The 13,669-nt window shown below is 37.7% G+C and overlaps 1 protein-coding gene across 6 annotated transcripts in view; it reads left to right on the top strand.

Moving 5' to 3' along the window:
* ntmt1 (N-terminal Xaa-Pro-Lys N-methyltransferase 1) overlaps positions 1-13,669 on the top strand; it is a 51,195-nt gene that overhangs the window by 36,699 nt on the left and 827 nt on the right. Inside the window, exons 1-3 of one of the 6 annotated variants that reach the window (XM_017459357.3) lie at positions 4,032-4,053; positions 7,456-7,630; positions 13,388-13,640. In XM_017459357.3, the coding sequence (XP_017314846.1) occupies positions 7,469-7,630; positions 13,388-13,640 (415 nt within the window). In that variant the 5' untranslated portion in view covers positions 4,032-4,053; positions 7,456-7,468. 6 annotated transcript variants of the gene reach the window in all.

Here is a 13,669-nt window from a genome sequence, read left to right as displayed (position 1 = left end):
GATCACCGTTGTACTTCTCGACCAATTAATGATCAGCATTGTTACTCTCAACCAATCACTGATCACCATTGTTACTCTAGAAAAATTACTGATCATCATTAATCCTCTCAACCAATCACTGATCACAATTGTTCGCAACAGCCAATCAATGATCACCACTGTTCCCACCATTGGTCACCATTGTTCCCAACAATCAATTGAAAAAAAAACAAACAACCTCAAAAAAAAAAAAAACAGGGTCCCGCGTGCACAATAAAGATCACCAGCGTTACAGTCAAATTTACACACTCATTATTAGACATGAGATTTGTTGTATCTTAAGTAGACAGGGGATCTGAGAAGAATCATCCTTTTAAGAATTTTAATGAGTGCTCGGAACTAACATTGCAACATGCACAGGCTCAGCATTGCGACATCTCTTCTCTTATTCTATGCTTAACTGCAACCAGGAAACTTGATTGCCATCTAGTGGTGTGTTAATGTAAGGGTATCAAAAGTTTGTTTGCACAGATACGAAAAAGATTAAACTGGCAGCGTCCTAAATTGTATACTGTGACAATATCTATTGCATTCGATTCGGTACCTACTGCTTGGCCGTCAATACAGTACGTATTGTTCAGTATATGAGTGTAGTATGAATACAATCTGGACATACTACATCTGCCATATTGGAATATACATGAGACCTGCAACTTCAAAAGAACCGACACACCGCATTCCACCATTTTTTATTCTGACAGCTCTTCCGCGCCAGTCCCATTGCCTTATGGGATAGCGCAGTGTCCAGTGGTTCCATACTGGAAAATCTTGGTTTGAAGCAGTAGGTCATCCGGGTATTTCTTGCCTATTGTTTTATGAATACTGAGAATTCGGACATACTACTCCTTTGGTGTACTGCTTTTCACCTACTGTGTAGTAGGGTAGTAGATATTCGGACACAGCCACTGAATAATAGAAAAGAAATGGCTAGTAGGATTCAATCTGTGATCCCAAAATTTATGATTATAAGAGAGCTCTGTGAGAAACCTTTTGCTAAAGTTGAAATTTATAATATAGTGAAAAGAATGCCAAACAATAAATCCAGGGTCCGGTGGCTTACTTTTTGAGTTTTTTAAAGTCTTCTGGGACTCTATTCAAGACCTTCTCTATGAAGCGCTTAAAGAATGTGCTGTGAATGGCGAATTTGGCAGAATCAATGAAGCAGAGTCTCATATCACTCATACACAAACCTAATAAAGAATCAAAACACCTAGATAATTGGCACTCAATCACTCTTTTAAATTCAGATTGCAAATTATTAGCATCCATATATTCAGAAAAACTGAAATATTGTTTAGCTATTATTTCTAGCACCCAATCTGTTTTGTTAAAAGGTAGGCACATATCTACCAACATTAGATTAATTTGAGATATTCTATATTATTCTGAATTAATTAATAAAGATGCTAGTATCTTATTTATTGACTTTTACAAAGCCTTCAACACGGTTGAGGATTCTTTTATCTTTGAAGCACTGTCTAAATTTGGTTTTGGTAGTTCATTTATAAACATGATACACACTCTTTATAATGGTATTAATAGATCTGTTTCTTGAGCTTCTGGCACTTCTCCCCATTTTGCTGTTGGTCAAGGTATCCATCAGGGATGTCCCATTTCTCTATATCTTTTTCTTCTGGCCACAGAATTTCTTCGCCTAGACATAATGTAAACCATTTGACCATTGAAGGAATAAATATTGGAGAAAACATTTTAATTATCAGTCAATTAAAGCTGATGATATGTGTCTCTTTCTTGGAGAAAATCATGTATGTGTATGATTCAGACAAAACATCTGTTAGTGGAATTAAGATGAAAAGTTATGTCAAGTACCTTGTGATTGACATATGTAAATCAGTTTCCGAAAATTTTCAGTCAAAATTAGACAAACCAATAAAGATACATGACTGTTGGCTGCAGAGAGACTTAACCATTTATGGGAGAGTCTTATTGACTAAATCTGAGGGCATATCATGTTTACTATACCCTGCTCTTGTTATATGTTGATTAAAAAAAGATTAAATCTATAAACTCTCTGCTGCTTCGATTTGTTAGGAAAAATAAAGCAGAAAATTTTCAAAGAAAAACTCTGGTAAAAATCTTTAAGGAGGGTAGTCTTAATGCACTGGATTTTCAGACTATTAACCAGACATTTAAGATTAATTGGATAAATAAATGTATTTCTAATAGTGAATTACCCTGGTTTTGGATCCCTAATCTAATTTTTGAAAAATGTGGTGACCTTAAATTCTTATTATCTTATCATTTTAAATGCTGCAAGTTACCTATCAAACTTTGAAATTTTCATAAACAAGCTCTTGAATCCTGGAAAATTGCATTTAAGCATAATCCCACTCCCACTGATAATTGTTCCTCTCCACCAATCATTGATCACCATTATTCCTCTCGACCAATCACTGATCACCATCGCTCATCTCCACCAAACACCAATCACCGTTGTTCTTCTCGACCAACAAGAAATCTTCTCAATATGATGTCCTCAGTAATCAAGGGGAATTTCTCTCATTTAATGAACTTACAACCCCAATTCCAAAACAGTTGGGATGCTGTGTAAAATATAAATAAAAACAGAATGCAATGATTTGCAAATCTCATAAACCCATATGTTATTCAAAGTAGAACATAGAATACATAACAAATGTTTAAACTGAGCAAATGTATCATTTTAAGGAAAAAATAAGGTAATTTTGAATTTGATGGCCGCAACACATCTAAAAAAAAAAAAGTTGGGACAGGGCAACAAAAGGCTGGAGGAAAATTTTGCAACTAATTAGGTTAATTGGCAACAAGTCAGTAAATGATTGGGTATAAAAAAAAGAGTATCTTAGAGAGGCAGAGTCTCTCAGAAGAAAAGATGGGATGGAATCTGGATGGAAGCATATGTTTCACTTAAACCTGTATATACCTTTCAGCATGGATGGTTTCAACTTTCCAGATGTGAAAGCTACCCATTCCATAATCAGTAATGTACGTCATACCAACAGAGATGCAGGCTTTTGAACTGAGCGCTGATAAAAAGCCAGATGGTCCCGCTCCTCTTTAGTCCTCTTTAGTTTAGAAGATGAGGCGTCCATGGTTTCCAAAAAGAATTTCAAATTTCATTTCATCTGATGACAGAACAGTTTTCCACTTTACTGCGGTCATCAAATTCAAAATTACCTTATTTTTTCCTTAAAATTGTACATTTCCTCAGCTTAAAAATTGTATATGTTTTCTATTGTGTTCTATTGTGAATAACATGGGTTCATGAGATTTGACATCATTGCATTCTGTTTTTATTTACATGTTACACAGTTTTTTGGACTTGGGGTTGTATTACTCTGAAGGCTGCTGCATTTTCTATAAGAGACTTCAATAAGGTGATTAAAAGTATCCCAATTATCTTAAAATGCTTAATTAGAGTGCACCTATGTTATCCTAGCTTGTCTAATCACAGGCCTATATTTTCAATGAATGGTACCCATATTCTAGACAAGAAATGTAAACTTTTTTTTTTTTTTTTTACTGCTTTTTCTGTTGATGTAAAATGCCTTTTTGCTTCTTTTAATAATAATATGTCTAAACCACTGAATGCCAAGGCTTCCAAAATGTATAACATTCTTAAGGCTATCACACTGAAAATGTCGTTCTTTTGCTGTGATATCTCATGTGTCCCTTTGTTGCAATATGTCCCCATTGTTGTTATTTGCTGTACGTATGTGTTTGATGCAACAGGAAAAAAGAAAAAAGAAAGAAAAGACCAGAAAATGGCGGTTCCCGCACTCAGCTTTAACTGTCACTAAGTGTGGAGAAGACCGAGTCTCCAAGTCACCACAAGAGGGAGACATTTTAAAACTAGAAACATTCTGATAACCAAATAAGGAAATGACGTATTTAAGAAGAGTTTGGCACAGGTGTAGAGGACGCTTTATTTTGTTCCCCACCCGTATTTCTGGAAATCCAATATCTCAGAACAGCCGCTAGCTTGAACAATCTGATCGCCGATTGGACATTACAGTGAGTGGGAATTACTTAGCCAATCCTGGAGCCGAAAACGTGGACGTATCAGCCAATTATAGAACAGAAGGCGTGATTTGTCGGAATACAGTTGGGGAAAAGTGGTAACTAGTAGTGTTAGTGGAGAAGTGGTAGCTGAGTTGGGTCATGTCCTAATTTAGGGTGCGATAATTTATGAGCACACGTAACTACGGGAGGAGGTAAGCCTGGGTTAGGTCGGGGATTGGGTTTTAGGAATATGAAAAAATAAAGTCGCATCACGAAGATTTTAGCTAGGTTAGCTTGACTTGTTAGCTATAGTGCTAGGTAAGTAACTAGTCGCTGTTACAGCAACACGTGGCTGTGACTCGTAAATAACTTGAACTATGTCCTTAATGGATTTGTTTACAGTTACACCTAATTACTATCATCATAAGCGGATCATGCAGTGTATACAGAGCTGCCAGTAGTTAGGGATTCAATGTGTACTGAAATGTCAATATTTTGCATAGCTGAATATTATAACTGAATGTTTCTTCTGGTGTTTAAAGATCTAACTAATAAAAGGATTCGTGAGTGTTGCTGAAACTCTGTGGAAATGTAAACTATTAAGCTATTAAAACCTCAGATTAAACCTGGAAAAAATTAGAAAGCAGTCTGCTTTGGAAATTGTCAGAATATTTATTTTTCTACAAAAGAATGAACTCTGAAAACAGTTGCAAACATTTGGAAGTTTCCATGTTGCATTAATATATTTGTATATATTTTTTTTTCAAAGTTTGTTTTTTTAAATAAAGTTTTTCAATGTCGGTTAAGAGGTGAGCTTTGAGGGCAGATTGTGAATTGTGGTTCATGTCTAATTTACATTTAGTGTTATTTTGTTCTAAATCTCTTATTCTTTCTCAGACAGAATATATTGGTATATCTATGTTGGTGTTAGTGAAATAAAAGTTAATTAACTTTGATTTACTTTTGTCTTACAGAATAGTGTACAGTTCTTTCTGAAAGTATTGGAACAGCAAGGACTATTCAGTTGTTTTTGCTGTACACTGAAAATATTTGGGTTTGAGATCAAAAGATGAATGAGACGATGGATCAGAAGTTAAGCTTTCATTTCCTGATATTTACATCTAGATGTGTTAAACAGCTTTAGTTTGAACACACCCATTTTCCCAAGTGATATATTGGAACATGTGACTGATGGCACAGGTGTGCTCTGTTAAATTTATTTGTTTAAATAATTAATAGCTCCTTCTTCTGTGATGACTGCATATGTTGTTAAAAAGGATAAGCCAACATGAAGATCAGAGAGCTGTCCATGAGTGAAAAGCAAGCCTTTTTGAAGCCGAGAAAAGAGGCATTGGACAAACATTGGGCATAGCCAATACAAGAATGTATTTGGCTGATGACAGAAATATTGTGAGAGCTGTGAAGAAATACCTGTAAACAACAGTCAGTTGTTGTCACCAACAACCTCCACAGGCAGGGATGAAGGTATCACAATCCACCGTTCAAAGAAGACTTTGAGAGCAGAAATATAGAGACCATACCAGAAGATGCAAACCACTCACCAGGAAGAATTAGAAAGCCAGATTGGAATTTGCAAAGAAATACAGAGATGAGCCACAAAAGTTGTACCACTTCTACCAAAATGATGGTCGAAAGGTTGGAAAGTGTGGAAAAAGAAAGGATCTGCTCATGAAAACATTCCGAAACATACCAAGATAATCTGTGAAACATGGTGGAGGTAGTGTTATGGCTTGGGCTTGCATGGTTGCTTCTGGAACAGACTCACTAATATTGATGATGTAACTCATGTAACAGCAGAAAGAATTCAGAAGTTTACGGAAACATTTTGTCTGAGAATTTACAGAGAAATGCATCCAAATTAATCAAGAGGAAGTTCATCGTGCAGCAAAACAATGATGCAAAACACACTGCCAACTCAACAAAGCACTTCATCGTGGGGGAAAAGTGGAAGGTTTTAATCTGGCCAAGTCAATCCTGAACCTAGTTGAGAATGCATTTCACCTCCTGAAGAGGAGACTGAAGGGAGACCCTTCCAGAAAAAAAACAACAACAACTGAAAGAGGCTGCAGTAAAAGCTTGGAAAAGCACCACAAAAGAAGAATGCAACAGTTGATGCAGTTATTGCAAGCAAGGAATGTGCAACGAAATATAAAGTGTTATTTACTTCAATTTACTTTTAAGACTGTTTGTTTCTTTACTTTCTCTCTCCTAAATATTGGGTGGTCTGTTATTGGGTGCCATGTTTTAAGTTGTTTAACACCTCTAGATGTGGTGGCTGTGGCTCAAGTGGTAGACCGGGTTGTCCACTAATCGTAGGGTTGGCGGCTAGATTCCTGGCCCACGTGACTCCACATACCGAAGTGTCCTTGGGCAAGACACTGAACCTTAAGTTGCTCCCAATGGCAAGTTCGCGCCTTGCGTGCTACCATTGGTGTGTGAGTGTGAATGAGACACTGTGTAAAGCGCTTTGGAAAAAGACCACTTAGATGTAAATATGGGGAAATGAAAGCTGAAATTCTGATCTATCATCTAATATTCATCTTTTGATCTCAAACCAAAATGTTTTCAATGTATAGTGAAAACAATAGAATTGGGCTTGCTGTTCCAATACTTTTGGAGGGGACTGAAGTTAGCTAAATATTGTTAGCTGACCTAGGTTTCTGACTCATGCCAAATTTAGCGGGGTGAATTTGGCTAATGATGTATCAAAATGATCCTGGTTAAAACAGTCCAATTAGATGTGGCTTTATCTTTTGGGTCTTTTTAGCGTAGCCTTTTTGCTAATAAAACTAAATGACTGGTTTAGTTTCCTGTCTGTTCCTGACTTCTGGTTATAAGAGAAGCGATGACTGCTGAAGCAAAGGCAAGTAGGGCCAGATTTAGAGAGTGTGTGTGTGTGTGTGTGTGTGTGTGTGTGTGTGTGTGTGTTTGTGTATGTGTGCAAGTGTGTGTGTGTTACACTGCTTGCTGGTGTTGAGTGCTCTCTAGTGACTCCTTCAACAAGGCGCAAACTTACATTAGCTGAATTACAAACGGCTTCACAATCTCTATATATAACACTACGTAGGCAATGAAATGTTGGCTCCTGCATCCTATATAGTGAGTGAACTGTGTCTCTAACACAGCACCATTTGGAATTCAGCCATACCATGATGTTAGGTGATGAGTGTAGGACATAAATATGCACCGCATGTCGCAACCATTTTGTCACCAGCAGCCATTGTAGCCTAGAAAGTACTGAAATACATTTCTGCAGACTTCCTGGCCTGGTGGCCTTGAATATCACAGAAATGTTCTTTTAATAAAATGACATACTTTTGGACTTGTGGACCAGGTTTCCCTACACACATCTCAGATCAGCAGGACAGGCTAATGATCTTTTGTATTTATTAGAAGTTCAGAGAGGATGGAGGACCACCTGATTGAAAATGAGACCTCCTTTTACGTGAAGGCGGAGCAGTACTGGAAAGACATCCCGCCCACTGTGGATGGAATGCTTGGAGGGTATGGTAGCATTTCCAGCATCGACATCAACGGTTCCAAAAAGTTCCTGCAGAAATTCCTTGGGGTGAGAGACCACTGTTTATATGTTTACACAGTCTAGATAGTCTAGAGCAGGGGTGTCCAATCTTATCCAGAAAGGGCCGGTGTGGGTGCAGGTTTTCATTCCAACCAAGCAGAAGCCACACCTGATTCCACCTGTTTAATCAGTTGATCTTGGCTTTCAATAGACTCAGGTTTGGCTTCTGCTTGGTTGGAATGAAAACCTGTACCCACACCGGCCCTTTCCGGATCAGATTGCCCACCCCTGGCCTAGAGCATCAAGCATGCATATTAGAGCTGCAACAACTAATTGATAATAATCAATTATGAAAATCGTTGTCAATGAATCTCATTATCGATTAGTTGGTCTGCGCGCAGCACGGGGTGTGTTTACTCATTACATTACTTCTGTTACTTTCTGTTCAGAAAAGACGCTTCGGAGAGTAAATACTAAAGTTGTGTCCCAAATGAAGTACTGTACACTTACACTATGCACTCTGCACTACTGTCTAGTGTGTGAATTTTAGAAACATATCATCTCACATGGAACACTAGCGGGTTTTTTTTACTAAAGGGAAGTATATGCCGCTTCCTACATGACGTCATACGCACATAATGCGACGGCGCTAGCTTTTGCCTAATTCCCAGAGTCACCATACATGGCTTTCTTTTCTCTCAGCGACATCAGAAGGAGGCGAAATCGTCAAGTGACTGTGGAAGAAAATGTGCGACCTCCAAGTCCTCTAAGGCAGGAGGGCATTTTATATTAAACACCTCCGAGAAGATTTATAAAATTTATTAAGCGGAGTTTGTGTAGCACCAGCACGACAGTGATGCTGCCGCAAGTTGCTTAAACGATTTAATTTAATTTGTGTATTGACATTATATGCTGTATCGGTGTAATGGTGTTGTTTATTATAACGGAAGTGATCTATTAGTAACGAGGCTGCGTTGCTCCTCGCACAGTATAGACGCGCTGATACAGAGTGGGAGCGCAAGTAAGATCTGTAATGTCTAATTAAAACATTATGATCAAAAGTAAACACAAGTAAAATAATATGTCTAAAGGCAGTGAGTAACAGAAACCACAAGGTGCAGTGAAAGTTTTTACTATAAATTTAGGACTGTAGGTTAATTAATTGCTTTTTGTGCATCCATAAAAATTAATGCATATATACTATTATATATTTTATATATATAATGTGTGTGTGTATGTATGTATGTATGTATGTATGTATGTATAAGTATTTATGCATTTTTTTATGGCACTGAATTAAACTACAGTCCTAAAGTAATAATATATATTCTGATGTGTTCCTGTGGGTATTGGGTTCTTTTCAGTCTTATATAATTAGACAAACAGTTGTGTAAAGTTTTAGTCTGAAGTTTATATTTGTAACACACAGTTTGTGGCTTTAATTTAAAATAAACGAAAAAATAGTCCTGAAGGTTTGCCCTGCCCCATCCCATTAATCGTAAAAATAACCAGCCGACTAATCCATTATGAAAATAATTAGTTTCAGCCCTATTGCATATATAGAGCGAGTGAGTGAAAAAGAGTGATCTGAAATAATTACACTGATTTCACGGTTTGTGATCCATTTAAGAGTTTGCAGTAAAACTAAATTGTTCCTGTTATAATTTCCTGCTAGATTAAGGCGAGTGATTGACTTAAAACATTGTGATATGTGTTTTTTGTGGCACTGTAGTTCGGGAAGGTTCTTGGTAAATAAATATCAAGTAATTACCTGCTGTTCGCACAATTAATAGGGAACATTTTTCTCACAGTGTCATTTACGACAGAATCATGATGCTAACATTTTGTCGAAGAGCTCTAAAGAAGGGTTTGATTAAAATTTTGAAATGTAGCATTCTGTTGCACTGTGAAGAAAAATGGCAGTATGTCCATACAGCATCTCTGGCATACAGGGATGAGTGTAAATTGTTTCTGTGTGCCAGGAATGCTGTATGGACCTGCCAAAAAGGAGAGTGCAGGGTTCAGAAGCATGAAACCAGCACAGCCATATAGACTGGCCACACTAACTTTGTGTGAGCCCTATACAGTGAATGCTGCATCAAGTGATCATGAAGGTAAACCCCATTGTTCAGTACCAAGAGCATATCTGTTGTACTTCCTGGCTCAGAAGAAGGATGGTCGTTTCTGTCTGATTCCAGATATGACAGGAATGAACTTATTCTTAAATGCACCCTACTTCCATATTACAATATACAGTGCTGATTTTGTTTTGTTTTTGTGTATATCTCATATTAAATATTTTAAAACTTCAAACCAAATACAATATAAAACAAAGGAAATCTGAGTAAGCACACAATATAGTTTTAATTATTTTATTGATGCAAAAAAGTTATCCAACACTTATCACCCATGTGAAAAAGCTAATTGCCCACTTAAAATTATAATCTGGTTGTGCCACCTTTAGCAGCAATAACTTCAAACAAACACTTCTGATAACTGGAGATCAGTCTTTCACAGCGCTGTGGTGAAATTTTGGCCCACTCTTCCTTGTAGATCTGCTTTAGTTCAGCCACCCAAGGAGGGTTTTCGAACATGAACTGTCTGTTTAAGGTTCTGCCACAGCATCTCCATTGGTTCAAGTCAGGACTTATGCTTTGGATCATCGTCTTTCTGCATAATCCAGTTGCACTTGAGTTTGAATTTACGGACTGAAGACCGGACATTCTCCTTTAGGATGTTCTGGTAGAGAGCAGAATTCATGTTTCCCTCAATTAGTTGAAAAAATAGTTCCCTCAAGTTGCCAAGACCATGAAGCAGCAAAACATCCCCACACCATCACACTTCCTCCACCATGCTTGACCGTAGGTATAATGTTCTTTTTGTGGAATTCTTTGTTTGGTTTACACCAGATGTAACGGGACCTCTGTCTTCCAAACAGGTCCACTTTCAACTCCTCAATCCACTGAACATTCTCCAAAAATGTTTGAGGATCATCAAGGTTTGTTTTTGCAAAATTCAGACGAGCCTTAATGTTCTTCTGGGTTAGCAGTGCTTTTCACCTCACCACTCTTCCATGGATGCCATTTTTGCCCAGTGTCTTTCTGATAATGGAGTCATGAACAGTGACCTTTATTGATGCAAGAGAGGCCTGTAGTTCCTTTTATGTTGTTCTTGGCTCTTTTTTGACTTCCTGGATGAGTAGTTGCTGTGCTCTTGGAGGAATTTTGGAAGGTTCACTATTGTGCAGAGTTTTTCCATTTGGAGATAATGGCTCTCACTGTAGTTCTTTGGAGTCCCAGAGCCTTTGAAATAGCTTTGTAACCCTTCCCAGACTGATGTATTGCAGACACCTTCTTCCTCGTCATTTCTGGAATTTCATTCAACTTTGTGTGTTACTGGGTAAGACCTTTTAACCAACTTCATGCTGTTGAAAAAGTAAAATTTTAAGTGTTGATTTGATTGAACTGGGTTTGCAGTAATCAGGCCTGGTTGCGTCTTGCTTAGGGCTGTAACAATTAATTGATAAAATTTATGATAATTAAAATAATTGACAACTAATTTCATTATGGATTAGTTGGGTCTGTGGCATCACTGTGGATAACCCCCGTCTTTATCGTTACATCTTTATCTGTAAATGTTATAAATTCTCAGCAATATTTCCATTTTACATAAAGGCTCATCCTGACAACAAGTGGGTCTCCATTAAACTTCACTGAATGAGCGCGAGTCCACGCATGCGCGTCAATCAAACAGTGCACAAAATGATCAAATATGCTATTTGATGCTATGTTTAGAAACAAAAGTAATTGTGTTTGTTTATAAGTGTTTGTTTTTTTAGTTTGTGCTTTTGTGTTATTTATTTATTGTTAGCATTTTTAATCTAGTGATTTAACTTCCGCTTTAAAGCTTGTGGAAAATCAGTTTTTTTTTTGTTTGTTTGTTTACAAAATATATTGTTAATATTTTTAAAAATCCTTTGCACAATATATAGCATAGCCCACAGAGATACATTTAATACCTTTTTCATAGCCTTCAATTTGCACAATGTTTGAAGGACTGCAATGGGCAGAATGTGAAAATAACAGAAAATAAAAGTCGGTCTTTTAACCCAAGTAATTGATTAATCGAAGAAATAATCGACAGTTTAATCAACTATCAAAATAATCTTCGTTGCAGCCCTAGTCTAGTCCAGCTGAACCCCATTATGAATGCAGTTTCATGGATTTTGGGAATTAGTAAGTACAGGGGAAAATACATTTTCACACAGGCCCAGTTGGTATTGGATGACATTTTTGTTTCTATAAATAACATTATCATTTAAAAACTGTATTGTGTGTTTACTCAGGTTGCCTTTGTTTTATCTTGTATTTTAATTATATGAGATGAGATATATATATATATATATATATATATATATATATATATATATATATATATATATATATATATATACACACACACACATAGAGATCGAGAGAGAGATAGATATATACACACACACACACACACACACACACATAGAGATCGAGAGAGATAGATATATACACACACACACATAGAGATCGAGAGAGATAGATAGATATATACACACACACACACACACACATAGAGATCGAGAGAGATAGATAGATATACACACACACACAATCGGGTCAACAGTCAACAAATACTTTTTCACAGCACTGTATTTCATGCAACCACAGGACTGGTTCATGTCGCTGTATCGGCATGACCTCTATTTCCAGCGACCCAGGATGTGTAGTTTTTGACATTTGCCTTCCAAGGAAATGCATTCCAGTTTAAAGTTTTATCGTTCAGAAACTGTTTAGTGCCACAAATGTTTCCGAGATGTCTGAAAACAGCTCTGTCTCCACTCCACTAATGGCCAGAGGCATCAGGATGCTGCCATATTTGGGCAACTGGCTCCTATGCGCCACCCACAAATAGCAGGCCATTGGGGGTCTTCCACCTTCCTTATTTATATTACAGTGTTGGGCCTTGTGCTGAACATTCATGAAAAGAGCTCTCTGAAACAGAACACCCAATTAATTCATCAGTGTAACGGGAGAGTAATGCAGAATGCTACCTCACTCACACAAGTCAAATTAGCCTGCACAATTAAATGTATGGCATAATTAAATGTAGCATCAAAGTTGTTGAATCACACCCTGACATTGTAGTCATGAATAAGTATCAACATTTTGGATACCTTGTTTAACTCTAGCTGCTAGTTAAACAAACATGTGCATTGAAAAACAGCATGTGCAAACATGAAGATGCTAGACATGAATAAAGTACTGGCACATTTTAACCTTAGCGATTCTATAAAGCAGTTTACACTGTTTCTCATTCACCCATTCTCACACACACCAGGCTGCTACCCTGCTATCAGGGTGGCACATTGGCGGTTCGATTCCCGGCCCACCCTACGATTAGTGGACAGCCTGCTTTACCACCTGAGCCACAACTGCTGTGTGCACTGGGAGAATGAAATTGCTGTCATTTTGTCAGGTGGATAATTACTATTAGAGACATTTCTATATTTAGGACTCCATGAAGTTATTAATGTGTATATCCCTGTCTGCATCCCTAGACTATATTATTGAAATGAATTAAGCAACTAGCCTCAAGACTAGAATTTTAACCCAGGTAATTACATTTCAGACCAACAGAAACATGAGATTGGCCAAGCACACTGATGAAGTCACTTGCCCAGTTTCCTTGCTTATGAATATATGATTAGTCAATCCAACCAGTTTAACCTTTGTCCTTTCATCTTTCTCACAATGTGTCTCCTGTCCCCAGGAAGGCAAAGGTAAGACGAGACCAGGCTGTGCCCTGGACTGTGGCGCAGGAATCGGCCGCATCACCAAGCGTCTTCTCTTGCCGCTCTTCCGTACCGTGGACTTGGTAGACGTGACCCAGGAGTTCCTGGACAAAGCACGCTCGTACCTGGGTGAAGAGGGCAAGAGAGTGGAGAACTACTTCTGCTGCGGCCTGCAGGATTTCCAGCCTCAGCCGGATCGTTATGACGTCATCTGGATCCAGTGGGTCATCGGTATGCCAGAGTTCAGTTGTAGTAAGACT

Source organism: Ictalurus punctatus, chromosome 28 (genome assembly GCF_001660625.3).
Source record: "Ictalurus punctatus breed USDA103 chromosome 28, Coco_2.0, whole genome shotgun sequence".
Classification (NCBI taxonomy): Eukaryota; Metazoa; Chordata; class Actinopteri; order Siluriformes; family Ictaluridae; genus Ictalurus; species Ictalurus punctatus.
The sequence above is the reverse complement of the archived record's forward strand: the minus strand, read 5'-3'. Positions and strand labels throughout refer to the sequence as shown.